This window comes from Sciurus carolinensis, chromosome 1, assembly GCF_902686445.1.
Source record: "Sciurus carolinensis chromosome 1, mSciCar1.2, whole genome shotgun sequence".
Lineage (NCBI taxonomy): Eukaryota > Metazoa > Chordata > Mammalia > Rodentia > Sciuridae > Sciurus > Sciurus carolinensis.
In genome coordinates, this window is record NC_062213.1 from 169,506,910 (window position 1) to 169,525,806 (window position 18,897).

General features: G+C 33.8%; 1 protein-coding gene across 1 annotated transcript in view; it reads left to right on the forward strand.

Moving 5' to 3' along the window:
- Faf1 (Fas associated factor 1) overlaps positions 1 to 18,897 on the forward strand; it is a 459,649-nt gene that overhangs the window by 352,955 nt on the left and 87,797 nt on the right. Inside the window, exon 15 of the mRNA XM_047554623.1 lies at positions 4,075 to 4,163. Within this exon, the coding sequence (XP_047410579.1) occupies positions 4,075 to 4,163 (89 nt within the window). The remainder of the gene's footprint in view (positions 1 to 4,074; positions 4,164 to 18,897) is intronic.

Sequence of the window (18,897 nt, forward strand, 5' to 3'; positions counted from 1 at the left end):
CTGGCGGGGGAGGGGAAGACTGTAAATTCCAGTATCTTTAAACCCCAAACAAAACAAAACCTCTGGTACTTTATGTTTTCTCTATAACAAAAAGCATTTGGTTTCATACCTGTCTTTAAAAAGACCTTTGGCAGGGGCTGGGGAGATAGCTCAGTTGGTAGAGTGCTTGCCTTGTAAGCACTAAGGCCCTGGGTTCGATCCCCAGCACCAAAAAAAACAAAAACAAAAACAAAAACAAAAAAAAGACCTTTGGCAGGGGAGTGGGGGCAGTGATTTGCATAGGCTAAGTAAATGGATAATGAGAATGAAATTTCATTCTTTTTTCCTTGTCAGTGGCCATATTGTAATAGTTAGTGATTCTCAAAGTATAGACTATGGACCTGAGGTTCCCTAGACCTTTTCAGGTTCTCTACAAAATCAAAATTATTCTTATTATTTTATTAAGACTTCTTTCTAGTTTTTACTCTGTTGACTTTTTTTTAATTGAACCCAGGACCTTGCACATTGCTAGGCAATGTGCTAGACTGAGCTCCATCCTTAGCCCTTTTTATTTTACTTGAGACAATCTCACTATATTTCCCAGGTGGCCTTAAATCTGCACTCCTCCTGCCTCAGCCTCCCAGGTAGCTGAGTTTACGGCTGTGCACCATTAACTTGCACTGGTATCTCAAAAGCAGTGGTTTGTAAAACTGCTGGTACCTTAGTAGGAGCCAAGGCCATGACACAAAACTATACTAGTAGTCATATTCTTCATTGACTTAGTTTTACAATTAGAAGAGAAAGGACCTTATAAGAATCAATGACTTTATTAAATCTTAACTCTTATGGTTTGTTACACAATGGAAAATAGGGATTAAACACTTCTGCTATATGCTAATGTACACTGTTGTCCCAGAGAAAAGCACTTATGACTTGCTTGAGCTGAACTAGTTTCTTTCTTTTCTTTTTTTTTCCCCCCAGAAATATTTACTTGAAAATATAACTTACAGACTGTGCTTATATATCTTGGGTATTTGGCAAACATTTTCTCCAAAACGAACAGTGAATCGGTCACTTTCAAGTAAAAGAACTGATGGGTATTTGTTGCCAGTAATAAAATGAGTTGTCAAGCAAAAATTCATATTCTTCACCATAGATTGACAGCTAAAATACTTTTCTGGTGACATTAGTGGTGATATTAACAAATTTGATTTTTTTGATGGCATATAATGAAGTGTGTCAACATAACTTAATGAATCCATGTTTTCCAAATATATCAGTGCATGATATTATAAAATCAAGCACAGGATAAAGATCTGTTCAAAATGCAATGGAGAGCTAGGCTTGGTGGTGCACACCTATAATCCCAGCAGCTCAGGATGCTGAGGCAGGAAGATCATCAGTTCAAAGGCAGCCTCAGCAAAAGTGAGGCACTAAGCAACTCAGTTAAGGCCATGTCTCTCAATAAAATACAAAATAGGACTGGGGATGTGGCTCAGTGGTCAAGTACCCCTGAATTCAACCCCCTTAACCCCCTCCCCTACTGCAAAAAACAACAACAAAAAAAAGCAACAGAGGGCTGGGGTTGTGGCTTAGTGGTAGTGCACTTACCTAACATGTGTGAGGCACTGGGTTCAATCCTTAGCACCACATTAAAAAAATTAATAAAGCTATTTTTTTTAAATGGCAACAGAGGTAGGCTCAGTGATGTATGACTATAATCCCAGCTTCTTGGGATTCTGAGGCAGGATTGCAAGTTAGAGACCAGCCTGGGCAACTTAGGAAGATTCCATCTTTACAAAAGAGGGCAATGGATTTTAATTTAACTGCCACCAGACTGGGGTCCAAGAATGTCCCTCCAAGAGGGCAATGTGACCTCAACTTAGCCCTGGGAAGATTCTTGACTTATGCTGCTGAAATGAATTTCAGGACACTTTGAAAGCTAGACACAACCAAAGATTTATTACAGGTAGCAGAGCAAAGGTTTTCACACTACAAAGGCAGGGTACAGGCACCTTTGCATCTCAAAAAAGAGAAGGGAAATGATGCCCCCATGGTTGACCTCTCTGAGGATTTTATATATATATATATATATATACATATATATATATATATGTAATTATATATACATTATATATATAATATAATCACATATATATATATATATTTATATTTATTTATATATGATTTTCATGGGAAGGAACATCGGGTTCCCAGATAAGCTTTTGTGAAAATCCAAATCCCTATGTCAGTCATTTGATATTGGGGTTCAGAATGTTTCTTCTTGGTTAAGTAGTCTAGCCATAAATTAGTTGTGGGCACATTGTTTATTTAGGTCTTTGAATCTGATGACATTTAAATTGATTGTTCTAGTTGATCTGGTATAAGCATAGGCTGGAGGTTTTGTTCATTTAAGTAAAGAGATAAGCATGACTGATTATGCTTGTAGATCTGTGTCTTCATCTAGTAAGGGTCTCTTTTTTCTCTCTCCCTGAGAGCCCACCTATTTCAATTCTAGTTCATTTCCCATGTTCTGAGTCTTAGTCATTCAAATTTGCAAATAAGATATGGATTCTCACAGACCTGCCTAGTAGCAAAATCTATACTGAACGTGCTTCTAAACTTGTTTTGCCATCTTTGTCCTGTTAATAACTACCAGTGATTGTGTGTATGCTATATGCCAGATACTTTATATTATCTCTACTTCTAAGACCCTTACAGAAATCACATTGTCTTTATTTCAAAAATAAGAAAATTGATCCTTAAGAGAACTACATTCTACTCATTCTCTTATTCATTTTTTTATTAAATAAATATTTATTAAGCTTTTGTTTAACGCTAAACAAGTCTAGATGCTAGATCACGTAAATTTTAAGTAGTGGAACTTGGTTGAAATTCTAACTACAAAACCAATTCTATTTTCTTAGTGTCAACATAATGTTTGTCTTGTATCTTATTTATTGAGAGTATTATTGATATGAACAAATAGGGTCATTTATTTTGCTAAGGGTGCTCCCTATCCTTTTTTGCCAAGGATCATGAAGAAAATCCGGGAAATGACAATTGAAAGATGATGTTAGTGAAGCCCTGCTCTGGAAAGGAAAAAAAAAAAAAAAAAAAAACCAGCAAGGATGCTTGCTCTTCATTGCCTTGTTGGCTGAATTTCATTAATGTAACAAGAAGATAACTTCTCAAGCCCCAGAGAAAAACTTTCTGCCTATAGGTTTGAGAGCAGAAGAGCCACCCTATCTTTGTGTATTTTTATGAATTTCTTTCTTCTAGTTGCAACCTAAGCAAACAAAAAGAACTTACATTTGTCCAAGAGATAGCAATATATTTGTTATAGATTTGAACAGGGAATAAAATGACATTAAAATCAAACATTTAAATACCCTCTTCATAAAAATTACACTGTAGTCATTTGAAAGCGACTGCAAGGGGAAAATTGTGAATTGGGCTAAACAGTTTCTTTTTTCAGAAATTGTATTACTACTATTTGTTTCACCAATATTTGGAGATAATTTTAAATAAAGGCAGTGTACTAAGGTGAGAGAAGACAAACTTTTTGGTCAGACTCATCTGGTTTCAAATCTGGGCCCCACCATTGAACCAGCTTATTCTTGGTTAATCAGACTATCTGAGTTCTCTAAGTCTCATTTTCTCTCATTTTAAAATCAAAATCATAATGACCCCTTCATAGAATTGTTGTACAGATTAAATTAGATAATATGTGTAAACTTCTTAGCCTAACAAGTGACATAAACAATTGGTAGTCATGCTAGTGTTCTTAAGTAGATATTTTTGAAAATTTTTTGAACCTCTTAACTTGGACATTCTTTATAGTGCTAAAAATTCTTCTCACTTATGCTCATTGAATCAAAGTGTTCTGAGATTTCAATAGCCAATACATTACTTTATTCTTTTTATTTTAATGAAAATATGAGAGCATAAAACCCAATATTAACATCTGGTCTGTTATATTTTTAGACTCTGTAGTTATTCCTTTTTGATTAATTCTGGAATGACTCTCCATGTTTGATAAATTTAATCATTTGAAATTATATGTAAAATAAAGTATGGCAATTTCTGTGTTAGGTAACACAACAGTGGATGAGTTAATGATGAGACTCATGGCTGCAATGGAGATCTTCTCAGCACAACAACAGGAAGATATAAAGGATGAGGTAAGTTGAAAGGTTAATCAGACCTTTAATAGGATTTTGATGAGGTAATTAGTCAAATGGTGTTGTATGCCTATATCATAATTGGTAAGGATAATGAGAATGAATTTCCAGATTAACCAAGGTCTTTCATGCCAGTGAGTTTACTTTTTGTTCTCTTTGTTTTATGACCCCAACATCTAACAATTTGTTTAAATACATTGACTGTTTATACTTTGTTAGAGTAATAACAGGAGGTTGAATTCAGAGAAATGTTTACAGAAGAAACTACAATCCAGGAAATTCTATCTACTATATGGATTTTAATCACTCACTCTTCTCTAGTCCTAGAAGATGCTATAGATGCTTTTGATAGAGCATTATATCAAATGCTGGTGACCTGGTAAGGACAACACCAGGAAATAACTTAATTTTCCATCAGTATTGCGAGCTGCTAGACTTTCTGTTGACCTAACCCAGTCAGAAGCTAGTAGGCAGGAGAATCTCTCTGGGCCAAAAGCTATGTAGAATGGGGGTCCTGAGAGACAAATGGAAGAAAAGGTAGCCCATAATGGTATGATTATCTTGATTTTCAAATGAGAAAACTGAGAGTCAAAGTTAGATAAATTTGACCAAGGTCATATAGTTGATAGAAGCTATAATAAAAATCTCAAATAATCCTTAGTATTTGATCAAGGGGGGAAGAAAAAACAATAGAATGAGAGAAACATCATTACCTTATATACACGTATGATTACGCAAATGGTGTGACTCTACTTCATGTACAACCAGAGAAACGAAAGTTGTACCCCATTTGCGTACAATGAATCAAAATTAAAAAATTAAATTTCTGGATTTGGAAAATAGCCTGAAGATAAAACATGAAGCAGATATTTATATTTGTTGATTTAGGATGCTTTATAGATATTTGTAAAATTATCCTTCTAATTTTTGTTTTTAGTTAAAAAATATTTCTATAGAACAAACAAGGAAAAATGTGTTTCTGAACAACATTTCCAGGTATTTTGATTGTTTTCAATAGAGTACCCTTAAGTTATTGCAAATATGGAACATGTAGACAATATTAATATAACTCTGTAGTATTATATTTTGCTTTATTTACTTATCTCTGTCCTCCATTAGATTATGAATTTGTTAAGAGCAAGGATCATAATCATATTCATGTTTATAACTGTCCATCAACAGTGTACCTAGAAAAAAGTTAGTGCTCAATAGATGTTTTTAAATGGTTGAATAAATGAATGTTTGGAAGAATATAGATGAAATAAGGTTAAAAAAAAAAACAACATATGATTACAATGATACAAACCCTCATATATCTGCATAAACAAAGTAGAATTTTTATAACTAGATTTTTAGTGTTCACTAGGTTTTCTTAATAGTCAGTGTTTCATTTACTCTGAAGGAAAGGCAGTCAGTTGGCTGTATGGTGGAAAGGTGTTTATCTGTTACTCTATAAATTGACAGTGACATTTTGAAATAATGAAGTACTGTACTTAGTTAGGAATTTGTAATAATAGGTGTGTTGCCATTCAAGATTACATTTATCCTGGAAGAGAGGCATTGATTGACAATAATTCACTAAACACATTATTCAGCCATTTAAATCTTGAGTCTCATTAGTACCAGATTTACAGATTATGGTGTATAATAAATAATATGATCATACAATATTTGCATGAATATTCCCAGTTCATTCTTTCATTTTAATTTTTGTTCACCATAATTCATTGGTAAAAAAAAAATTGACTTTAATTCCTTTAATATTGAGCACAAAATTTAATGAGGGTTACAGGAAAAAATCCAAGGCTCCATATTATTGAAAATTATCTGTAAGAAGTAAGGATTTTTTTGTGATTTTAGAGTGTCTTCATGAAAGTTATCATTCAGGTTAATAGAGTTCCTAAGAAAAGCTTTGTTAAATTTAAGGACTTCTTTGGGACTACGTATAAATCATATTGATTTGGTATCTACTGTATGTGTGACAAAAACAACTGTACCTAATAATTGTGAACTTGCCTTTATTTTTAAAAAATTATAAATGACTTCATGTTAAACTTGTAATTAAAATCAAATTAGTAAACAAATTTAGAGTATGGCTTCCTAGACCTGAATTTATTTAAACTTTGGCTAAATTACATCCATTGATTCAATGATTCCATTATTTAGTACAACCAGAGGTACCTATGTACAGCATAAACCTTCCATTAAACCCAAGCCTGAACTTTAATATTTATACTGTAAATCGTTCTTCGGTGACCCAGAAAGAACTAACCTTTATATCATTGATTACTTTCTCTCTAACCAGGACATATATATTATACAAGCCTCAATATATGACAGAAATGCCTATAGATTTTTTCTTACACATTTTTACTACATGTTGTTGTTGTTGTTGTTGTTGTTGTTGTTGTTTGGGGGATACTGAGGATTGAACTCAGGGGCACCTGACCACTGAACCATATCTCCAGTCTTATTTTGTATTTTATTTAGAGATAGGGTCTCACTGAGTTGCTTATCTCCTTGTTTTTGTTGAGGCTGGCTTTGAACTTACTATCCTCATGCCTCAACCTCCTGAGCCGCTGAGATTACAGGCATGCACCACTGCGCCCGGCAACATTTTTACTAATAATTTGGTTTTATAAAATGTTTATTGAGGGCTGGGGTTGTGGCTCAGTGATAGAGCGCTTGCCTAGCATGTGTGAGGCACTGGATTTGAGTCTCAGCACCACATATGAATAAGTAAAATAAAGGTCCATCGACAATTAATAAAAATATTTTTTTAAGTTTATTGAGTATCTACTAAGTACATAACATGAGTTAGGTCCTTTGGACAGAGAGGTGCTTAGCTCTTACAAGGGACTATTGGCAAAGAGAATGAGTAGAACAAGTATCACTGTGATAGTAGCCATATTTTACAATCTTTTTATTTTTATTATTTTTTTTCCTTAAAGCTTCATTCCAAGTGATGGATGCTTCCTAACATTTAAATGAATTAAATTTTTTTCATACGTAATCTTTTTTTAGCTATAGGTAATTTAGAAACCTCTGATAGTTAAGAGTGTATCATACTTAATTCCTGATCTCTGTTTCATTCATTGATTCACTCAACACTAATTCACTAACTCATTTAGAACTCTCTGGCTAGATGCAAAGATTATTTCCTTCCAGCCTAGACTTTGAATTACTTATATCTGAGAAGTAGTAATTATAACAATCTAGATAATAGAGATCAGAGTATATTTCAAGGGCAGTTAAGTTGTATATGCTTCCCACCCCCACTTTGTGTGTGTGTGTGTGTGTGTGTGTGTGTGTGTGTGTGTGTCTCACTCATTTGTTTTTGGTAATTTTAAGAATATATTGGCACAATATTGGCAAAATATGCCAAAGGGGCATTCATTGCCAGCTTATTTTAAAGGGTTCTGATTTGGGACTTAAAACAGCACTGCCATAGCATGGGAAGGGTATGCTTTTTAACTCATTATAGCTTTTGTATTGCCAGAGGAAATTGTTACCTTTGTAGTTTGCTACATGAAATGTGTAAAGTTTTTTCTCTTAAGATTTGTCTTAACTTTACTATTTTTCAGCAGTTCACTCCTTTTCCTTCCCTCAGTTTAAAGCCCTAGCATTGTTACTCCTATTCTCTTCAGAGGACTAACAATGACAAATAAGATATAGATTGTAACTTCCGCTGCTGTTTTCTTTAAAGCAGAAATAAGTCATCACAAGATACACAGAGAACAATCTCTTTGCACAAAAACTTAAAGCAAAACTTAACAGATCAACCTTTCAAAGAATATTTTACTTTTATTCCTTTAAAATATAAAGACACACACCCACTCTCACACACTACTTCTTTTTTTTTTCTAATATCCTTTTTAGTTGTAGATGGACCCATTACCTTTATTTATTTTTATGTGGTGCTGAGGATCAAACCCAGTGCTTCACATGTGCTAAGCAAGTGCTCTACCATTTAGCCACAACCCCAGCCTCCCATGCCACTTCTTAAAGAGAACAAGATTACTCATTGCTCAGTAGTTCTGTTAGGGAAGTCATAGAAGATTTAATACTCAGAAATATCTTTGAGGAGAATGGGCTGACCACATTAACTGTTAATGATTAGAATGCTAACTGGTTAGTTGAGTATACCAGAGAATGCCTTTTTACTCAGAGCTCTTGATCTAATGATTTTTCTCCATAACTGATCAGAACATAGATGACAATTTCTGCCATCTTGATTTGGATATTCATTCCATAAGTATTTATTGAATTTTACTATATACTAGACAATATGTGGGGCACTAGGAACTCTTGATTGTGAGCAAGATAGACAAGATCCTTGGGCTTTCAACCTAGAAATCACAGTAGTCTTTCAAATGGTCAGGTAGATGAAGCCCATAATACCTAGCCAGGGTAAGCCAGACATGCTGTGTAAGCAATCTGACACTTGGTGTCAGAAAGTCTTGCATTTTTCCAAACTACAAGACAATTAATACAAGCAAGAATTAAGATAATAACAGCCACTCTTTGGGTTCCTCCTGCATGCCAAAATGGTTCAGGTCTCTAGGGCGGAGACTTTTGATACAATTCCTGTAATATCTGATTACCAATGTTCCCAAGCAGTTAGATATGACCAAGTAATGAGTCAGTTTTGTTCATATACATTTCACATTTAACAATCGACATTGGTATCTGAACTTTTATGTTATTCATGTTATTGTTAAATTTGCATTCATTATCCTTGCTTAAATTAGTTATATATTTCGTTCCAAAAAATCAATTGTGGTCATTAAAGCATAAGAGTAATGATGAATATAGTATAATAAATACTGCAAGTCAGCTTAACATAATTCATACTGGTTGAACATTAATATAGACATAATTCAAGAATTATAGTGCTGGTATAGGAAATATCAAAGCAACTGACTTTTTAAAAAAATATTTTTAGTCGTAGATGGACCAAATACATTTATTTTACTTATTTATATATATGGTGCTCAGGATCGAACCCAGTGCCTCACACATGCCAGGCAAGCACTCTACCACCGAGCTACAACCCTAGCCAAAGCAGCTGACTCTTAAGTGTAATGATTTCACACTAATTGTCATTGGAAAAAAATAAGTTGATTAAGAGGTAAATATATGAAAAATTTTTTTGATTTTTTTTCATTTTTTTATTAAAATATTTTTTATTTTTACAGATTCAAAAAAAGTCCATTTACTTCTGCTGTTGTTTCTATTTTTCATAGAGGTATGAAACTTTCAAAATTTTTGTTACCTGATATTAAGTTAAGCCCAATGACCTGCCTGTCTGTTAAATCATTAATTTTTTGGTTGCTGAAACAAGAGAGAAATGATACCACTGTTTAAAAATATTTTATTGCTAAAAGCAGAGAGGAGAAATTGTTTTACAAGTGTGTTCCTTGAGGAAAAACCTATACAAATACTACTATTTCCAAGGAACTTGTAAAACCAGCTTCCAAGAGACACATAGACCCTGTCCATAAAAACAAAAAACACAAACACAACATTCTAGAGTAAGTGCAACCAAAGAATGAATTAGGAATACTCAGCAGTATACCTCAAGGTTAAGCAGTCAACTTTTCATCTTTTGAGTATGGCAAACTTGTTGATTCTGAGTCTGACAGTTTATAGTGGTATTTTATAAGAAATTTCTCCATTTGGGTCCTTGATTGATCCAGATATTCAGGTATAACTAAACTAGCTGACAAGTGTATGGTTCTAGTCTCAGTAATACCTACTTGGAACTTTTAAATTGATTTTAAGTTAAAAAAATCTTTAATAAAGAAAAAGAAAAGAGATGAAATATAAAAACCAGTACACTACTTTAGTGAGTCATAATATAAATAACCTATCTGTGAAATATCATCAAAATCAGTTACCTTCTAATTGATAATAAAGTTCATAGTATTATTTATTGTTTCTGCTACCTAGAAATTATGATCTTAGAAGTTTTCCTAAAATTGTTAGTTTGTACATAGACAAATGTGTTCAGTATTAAAAGAATTAAAATCAAAAAAAATTTTTACCAATGAATTATAGAGAATATAAATTAAAATGAAAGAATGGACTGGGACCAAACATACAAGAATTTTATGTCCATATACTTATGCAACATAAACTATAAATCTGTTACTAACCAGACTCAACTGCTACAGAAAAATTTTTGACAAAATCCAGTATTTGTTTAATGATAAAAACACACATACAGTAGGAATAGAAGGGAACTTCCTTGACATGCTAAAAACCATATATGAAAAACCCACATGTGACATCATACTCAGTAGTGAAATACTGAAAGCTTTTCTCCTAAGGTCAGGAAGAAGACAAGGATGCCTGCTTTCACCACTTTTATCCAACATAGTACTAGAACTTCTGACCAGAACAATTAGGCAAGAAAAAGCATTCCAATTGGAAAAGAAGTAAAATGATCCCTATCACTGATGATATGATCTTATATGTACAAGATGTAAGAGATTCCATACCAAAGACCTATTAAAGCTAACAGATGAATTCAACAAAGTTGCAGGGTATGAAATCAAAATATAAAAAATCAGATGTATGATAGCAATAAAGAATCTGAAAAGGAAATTAAGAAAACAGTTTCATTTATAATAGCATTAAAAAGAATAAAGTACTCAGGTATGAGTTTAACAGAGGAGGCCTATACCTTGTACATTGAAAACTACAAACTATTTCTGAATGAAATTAAGAGGATATAAATAAATGGGGGAAAAATTCTTGTTCATGGAGTAGAATGGAATGGAAAAATTACTAATAAAATTTAGAAATCTAAATCTCCTACCCAGAACCATCTACAAATTTAATGCAGTTCCTATCAAAAATACCAAAGGTACTTTTTGAGAAATAGACAAAACCATCCTAAAATTCAAATGGAATTTCAGAGGACCCCAAATAACTACAACAATGAAAGAGAAGAGCAAAGTTACTTCATACTTCATAAGGATTCATACTTCCTGATTTCAAAACTTAGGATAAGCCTACAGTATCAAAACAGTGTAGTACTAGCATAGAACTTTTAGAGAAATACATGAGGGAATAGCTTCATGACCTTGGATTTGGCAATTATGTCTTGGATATGACACTAAAAAAACAGGCAAGAAGAATAGGCGGATAGATTGGACTTTATGAAAATTTAAAACTTTGTGCATCCAAATACACTATCAAAATAGTAAAAGGGGACCAAGGAATGTATTGCAGTGGCAGAGCACTTACCTACTATGCCCAAGACCCTGAGTTTGATCCCCAGCACTGCATTTTTTAAAAAAGATAGTGAAAAAACAACCCGTAGAATGGAAGAAAGTAAAAAACCAACCTGTTTTTAAAATGAGCAAAAGAATGAAATAAACACTTCTCCAAAGAAGATGTACAAATGACCACCAAGCATATGAAAAGATGTTCAACATCATTAGTCATTAGGGAAATGCAAATCAAAACCATAATGAGGTAACACCTCACAGGCACTGTGATGACTATGATTAAAAAAAAATTGAAAATAACAAGTGTTGACAAGGATGTGGAGAAATTTGGAACCCTTCTTGCATGGCTGGTGGTGATGTAAAATGACAACCACTGTGGAAACTGTTTGGCATTTCCTCAAAAAGTTAAATAGGGCTGATGATGTAGCTCAGAGATGGAGCGCTTGCCTGGTATGTACAAGGCCCTGGGTTTGGTCCCTAAGCACCCCCACCAACACACACACACACACAAAACATTAAACATAGTGACCATGTGAACCAGCAATCTCACTATTAGGAATGTACCTAAAAGAGTTGAAAACGGGATTCACATAGATATTTATGCACAAATTTTCATTGCATCATTATTTACAATAGCCAAAAAATTGAAACCATCCAAATACCTGTCAGCAGATTAGTGGATAAACAAAACATGGTATAACCATAGAAAGGGATCATATTCAGCCATAATATGGATTGAAGTACTAATGCATGCTATAATGTGAACATTGAAAACAGGCTAAGTGAAAGAAAGCAGACCCAAAAGGAAAAATATTATATGATTCATGAATAGGCAAATATTTGAAAGAAAAAAATCTTGAATTTCTAGAAATAGAAAGTAGGTTAGAGTTTAACATGTTCTGGAGCTGTGGAGCAGTTTGGGGAATTATTGTTCAATGGGACAGTTTTCTTCTGGGTGATGAAAAAGTTATGGAAGTACATAATGGTAACAGTTGCACAACATTATGAATGTAATCATTGCCACTTAATTGTATACTTAAAATAGTGTATTATTTGTTATGCTTATTTTTCCATGATTAAAAAAAAAAAACTTGATACACATAGTGCTGTGCACAGTGGTACACACCTATAGTTCCACTGATTTTGGAGACTGAAGCAGAAGGATCAAAAGTTTGAGGCCAACCTCAGCAACTTAGCGAGATCTTCTCTCAAAATAAAATATTAACAGGGCTGGGAGTGTAACTCATGTGGTAAAGCCCCCTTGGTTTCAATCCCCAGTGCCAAAGATAAATAGATAGATAGATAGATAGATAGATAGATAGATAGATAGATAGATAGATAGATTGGTTTCAATCCCCAGTGCCAAAGATAAATAGATAGACAGATAGATAGATAGACAGACAGACAGACAGACAGACATAGTTTCAATTCTGGTTTCCTACTGGAAACCAACATAGAGTGGAAAACATTCAAGCTCTGCCTTCAATCCCAAGGAATTTATTATTCTGCATTAAATTCCAAACTTTCATCTTGTAAAAGCAAGGATTTCAGGAGAAGTACCTTAAAGAAGGGACTGAGCATGTGTTGAGTATCTGCTTTGCCAAGCACTGTGTTTCTTTCTGTAAATATCTTTTAGTTTGAAATAATTGTTGCCCTATTGTTTTGAGATTGAGGAGGAAACTGAGGCTTACAGAGGTTAAGTAGTGGCCCACAGTCATACGACTGTGTCAAAGCCAGAATACGTAGTTATTTGCTTTGCATACATCATGATACCTTGTAAAGCTGAGGTGCAGTTATATTATAGAGTAATGGAATAAATTGAATCAGTGCTCTTACCAAGATTAGATACAATCAGAATGGACTGACCTGAAAAGTAGGTCAGACTAGATTCCCAAATTTCATATTCGCTTGAGTAGAATAAGAAAATTTATCATAACTGTCTACTTTTGTGCATAGAAAAATGCTCACTTAAAAAAACATACCTACTCCCTCTTTGTTTACTTTTGTTGCTCTTAAAATGTCTGCTGATGGATCCGTTCATCCATACCTGACACTTCAGAATAGAAGTTAATGATTGTCACAGATGAAACTAATGTAAAGAGATTTGTGACTCAACATTGGCATTACAATTCAACACACCTGCTCAGAGTAAACCCTCCACAATTTTATCTCTTTTGCCTGAGGTGAAGACTTCTTCATGGATTACAGTAACACTTTTTGACAAGCTTAAACTGGGTGGAGCTGCCATGTAATAACAGAACACAATTGATAATATCTCAGTAATGCATTCTTTTTTGATATACTCTGTCATCATTTATTACTATAAAAGCATTCATTGTTAAATAACTAGCCCAACCTGTCCACTTTTTGTTTTCAAAAGCAATAAGGTCTAACAAAGTATATTTACTTTTCTAGTTAGGAAATAGTAACTCGCTTAGGTGGCAAAAAAACCTAGTTTTTGTGTTTTCTTTTATGTACTATTGTTTTAAAAGTAGTTCTCTTAATGTTCTCCAAATAAAATTGAACACCTACTTCTAAAGTCTTCTTAGATGACTGTTGAGACCTTCCCACTGTCATAAACCTGGCAGACATCTAAAGAAAATGTTAATGGAAATATTCTCTTATAAATCCTTTTAAAAGAATCATAAGAAACTTAACTGTTGCACACTAACCTAAATCCCTAACTTTTGAGACATTCATGCCCCTCATGAATTTTTCCTTCCCATGGAGCCTTATGTGACCACGTTTATGAGAAGGAATTTGAAAGCTGTACTTTTTCATGTACGATCTATCTGTACTTTGAATTTGTTTACTACCAAATTGACTCCTTCTGATTGTTTCTGGATTAGAATAGTGTGAGATCTTGCCACAAAAAATGATAAATGTGTGAAGTTATGCATGTTATTTGGCTCAATAGAGCTACTCTGCAGTGTATACATGATAACTATATGCAAGTTTTATCTAAATTAGTATGAGGGACAGTGTTTTTCTTTAAGGAACTCACCATCTCAGGATGGAGAGTCAAAGCATATCCTTATGAAAAATTATTCCTAGCAGCAGTTTTCTTACCTAAAAAAAATTCAGAAGGATCATTCTTTCTTATCAGGAAGTCCTTCTCTACTGAGGTAAGATTTGTTGTGTTTCTAGAAAAGGGCAGTAAAATATACATGTGCAAAGTAAAAGGAGAACATTAAAAATTGAGGGGAAAGCATGAGTAAAATAAGTAAGTTGAAATCATTTGGGGCCAGCTTATAGAAAGGCAAGAATTTATACAGAAAATAATAGCAGAACGAGAGATTTTTCTTCCATGAGAATTTTCACTAAGTCACTTTTATGTCTTCAAACTTTTCTCTGATCTTTATGTTTCTTATGAAAGATCTTGGGAATTCTCTGGCAGTTTTCTTTCAGTTGTAAGTTTCTCTTGACTCCAGTTACCCCATCCAATTAACTATCATTCCAGGAAATAGGTATTTACAATATAGTACCCAAACACAGCAATGGCAATTAAATATAAGGTACAGAATTGACAAAGAAGACTTGTAGAAAAAAACATTGTAGTCTTAAAGGATGATATGCAGATATTCAGCATGCAAATCGTTTGTTTTGGCCACTAAAACTATTCATTTTTTACGGACTTGCTATATGCCTGTATTGTGCTCGACACTGGTAAATATATAGATGATACAGTCCTTCAGATAATCAATGATATGCAAAGATTCCAGTATAATGACATAATTTCCATGATGGATATAGATGCACTGCATTGATTAGAAAGGCTGTACCAGGGAAAATTATTTTAACCTGAAACTCAAAAGACTAGCAACATGTGGCAGGTGACATGTGGAGATATGTCTTTAGAAAAAGTAAGGGTACATTTCCAGCAGGTGGCTAATTTGGAGGTCTCTCCTATCAGCCAAAAGGGACACAGATCATAATTAATGAAGGCTACTCATTAAGAAAAATGATTCTTACTGCTTACTAGATAGTTCTTCAACAGCAGTCATATATACCTCCCATTTCCTATTATATTCATCTTTGCAGGCTATTTTTAGCACAGAGCACATCAAAGTTACCACAAAGAAATGTTTCTCAATGTTTTGGGGGTTTTGTTTGTTTTAGCAGACTAAAGAAATTTTAGCAGACTAAAGAAAACTATTCTAAAAGATTTGCTTTGGAATTCTCAGCTGCCTACTATTGTATTGAAGCAGTTCTCTGCTTGTGTGCTAAAAATACCCAACACAGCTTTGCATAGCTTTGAGGACTTGAATTAGAGATTCCTGTTGCCCTTAAGTTTAAAAAGAGAACATGGAGGTGCCTGATGTAGAGCAACTCTTACCTAGTGCTGATGGGAATACAGAATGCAAGGCAGTTTGACAGTTTCTCAGAAAGTTAAAAATGTATTTAACAAATGATCCAGCAACTCACTCCTAGGTATTACTCTAGAAAAATAAAAATGTATATTTATACACATACACACACAAACCCTGTACATAAATGGTTGTAGAAGCTCTATTAATAAATACCAAAAGTGGAAACAATCCAAATGTCTATCAGTGTCCTTCAGTTCACCTTCAGTAAGTGAATGAATAAATAAACTGTTATGTCTCTAAAAGTTCCATATTTTTTGGTTCCATCTTGTGATAATTTTGAAAAGAAAAAAAAATAACTCTAGGGACAGAGAACTGCTCAGTGGTTGCTGGAGGATTCAAGGGAGACTATAACTACAAAGGGATACACTGAGGGATTTGGGGGGATGATGGAACTGTTTGTATCCTGAATGTTATGATGGTTACATAAATCTATATGTGTGTTAGAATTTATAGAACTGCATGCCAAAAGCAATCTGTCTTACTGTATATTTGTTTAAAGTAAAATTTTTAAAAAGGAATATAAACAGGTCTATTGAATTGGCTTTAAAATGAGTTTTTAAATTATTTTTCTTTCATTCTTAATAATTCTGTGGTGCCTATGATAATAGCTATCATTATAGGCATAGGATGGGGTCATTTGCAAATTCTGCAAGGTGGGTATTATTTCCATTTTACAGAGAGCAAATTATAGCACAAATTATTTAATGACTGTCCCAAATTATGCACTAACTGGAAAGAAATTGTACTTTGTAGACACCAGGATATAGATTGGAGCCTTTGGAGTGGCAGTTATCATAAGTATAGTGCAGTGACTAGCATCACAGTCACCTGAGGCACTTGTTTAAAATACATTCCTGGGGAAGTAGGGTTAGAGTTCAATGGTAGAGCACTTGCCTAACATGGAAAAGGGCCCAGGTGTGATCCCAGTACCATAATAGATAAATGCATTCCTGAGTCACTGACATATTGAGTTAGTTTCCAGTTTCCTCTTGTATAATATGCAGATAACAAGAGTACCTATCTTCAATGCATGTTTTGAAAATTAAATAAAATATGTGTTAAAGCATGTACTGATGGCTGGGCATGGAAGTTCCAGCTACTTGGGAGACTGAGACAAGAGAATCATAAGTTCTAGGCCAGCCTGGGCAACTTAGTGATACTTGTCTCAAATTTTTAAAAGGAGATGGAGTATTAACACAGTGGTAGAACACTTGTCTAGCATGCACAAAGCCTTGGATTTAATCCCCAGCAGCACACATACACACACACACGCACACAAATGCACTAGCACCTATTATTTTTATAGTAAGCACTGTATAAATAAATCTTATCCGTTTTATTCTTTACTGAGCTGAAACCTTTAGAGTTCATTTAATTTTACTTCATCATTCTACAGTTGAAGAAACAGATAACTTCTATAAGTTATTTGTCCAAGATCATTTATAGAGGCAATCCTATTTCAATTTTTTTTTCTCCTTTTAGTGTTATTTTCTCTTAAATAAAACATTTTTCTTATAATGGCACATCCAGTAGATAAGAGGGTTTGAAGGAGATTTTCAAATGATTTTGAATTCTAATATTTTATTTTTAAATAATATTTTCTTTTGAAAAAATAATCCTTCATACTTTCACTAGAAAAAATGCTTCCTTCTCATTTTCACCTATTCATAAAGCTTTTATATCTTATATGTGTGTGTGTGTGTGTATTTGATTACACTCCTGCAGCACGTATAAAGGATTTATCCTAAGGAAAAGACAGATTAAAATAACTATATGTAAAGTACAAAGAATACAACCTAGGGATTCTCTTCACTGTAAATATTCCAGGTGTAACTGAAACAAAGAGCATATACTTTATAATCCTGAACTAGTTTGTTCACACAAAGCAATAGAAATACTCAGCTTTGCAACCCACCCAAAGTTTTTGTGAACATCTCTCACCTGGGGAGGGAGTAAAACTATCTATGCAACTTTGTAATCCAGTAATCAATTTGAATGTATAGCTATGGGTATCTAATTACTATTTACTGGGAGACTGAACTATAGAATTCCACTTTGAAAGTCAGGACTAGCCAACAATGGAGAACAAACCATCATATGCTTCAGAGCCTCTTCACATTTGCTTTACAAAATAACATACTTTTATCAAGAAAGGAACTGTCTTAACACCTGCCCATTCTCTCACTACATTACTTTTCATTTTGGAGGAACTACCTATTACTCATTCATGTGCTTTATCTTTAATCACTGAACAGGTTAGCTGGTAAATACTTGCTCTGTATTTCAGCCCAGTAATTCTTTCAGTGACTGCCATATGATAAGTCCAGGCCAACTACAAAGAGTGACACAGTTTCTACCCTCAGGGAGCTTGCTACTTTATAAATGAGACCTCAGTTTATGAAGCAATTAGGGAACAATTAGGTTCAAAATGGATAAACATAGTCCATATACAAGTGGAATGGTAGGAAGTTTGAGAGTAAGAGAGCCAACCAGGATAGAAGAATCTAAAGAGAGATATAGTTTGAATTAAGCCCTGGGTAAGTACTGAAAGTAGCTCACTGTCTCATGAAAAATAGCTATAAGTTATACTAAGAACTTGCATGCCATATTGCTTGAATTCAAATCCTGGCTTTTTTCCATGTAGCAACTGTATAAATGAGAAAAATCACTCAATCTTGTTGTGACTTCAGTCAGAGCTACTTGATAGGTTGTTGTGAAGATTAAATCAGTTGATACATGTCAAGTACTTAGACTGGTACCTAAGTTATACTAAGTACTCAGGAAGTATTTTCTATAGTAGTAATAATATAAACTGAACTTGGAGAATTAATAGGAAATAATAATTGTGAATTGAGGGAAAAGGATGAGGCAAAAATTTGGAAGTAAGATATAGCATAAAGGTGTCATGGTATTGGGACATGTAGGAAAGGAGAAATCATTTAATGAGGCAAGGAGTTGTTCTTAGGAGAAATGAGGCTGAAAATGTACAATAGGGCACATTTTTCTTAGGGTACATCTGTGTTCTGCTATAGAGTTTGAACTTTAAACTGCAAATAATGAATATTCACTTCTTTTAGGCAAAAAACTGACATAATTTGTGATTTATGAAACCAATTCTGATGGCTA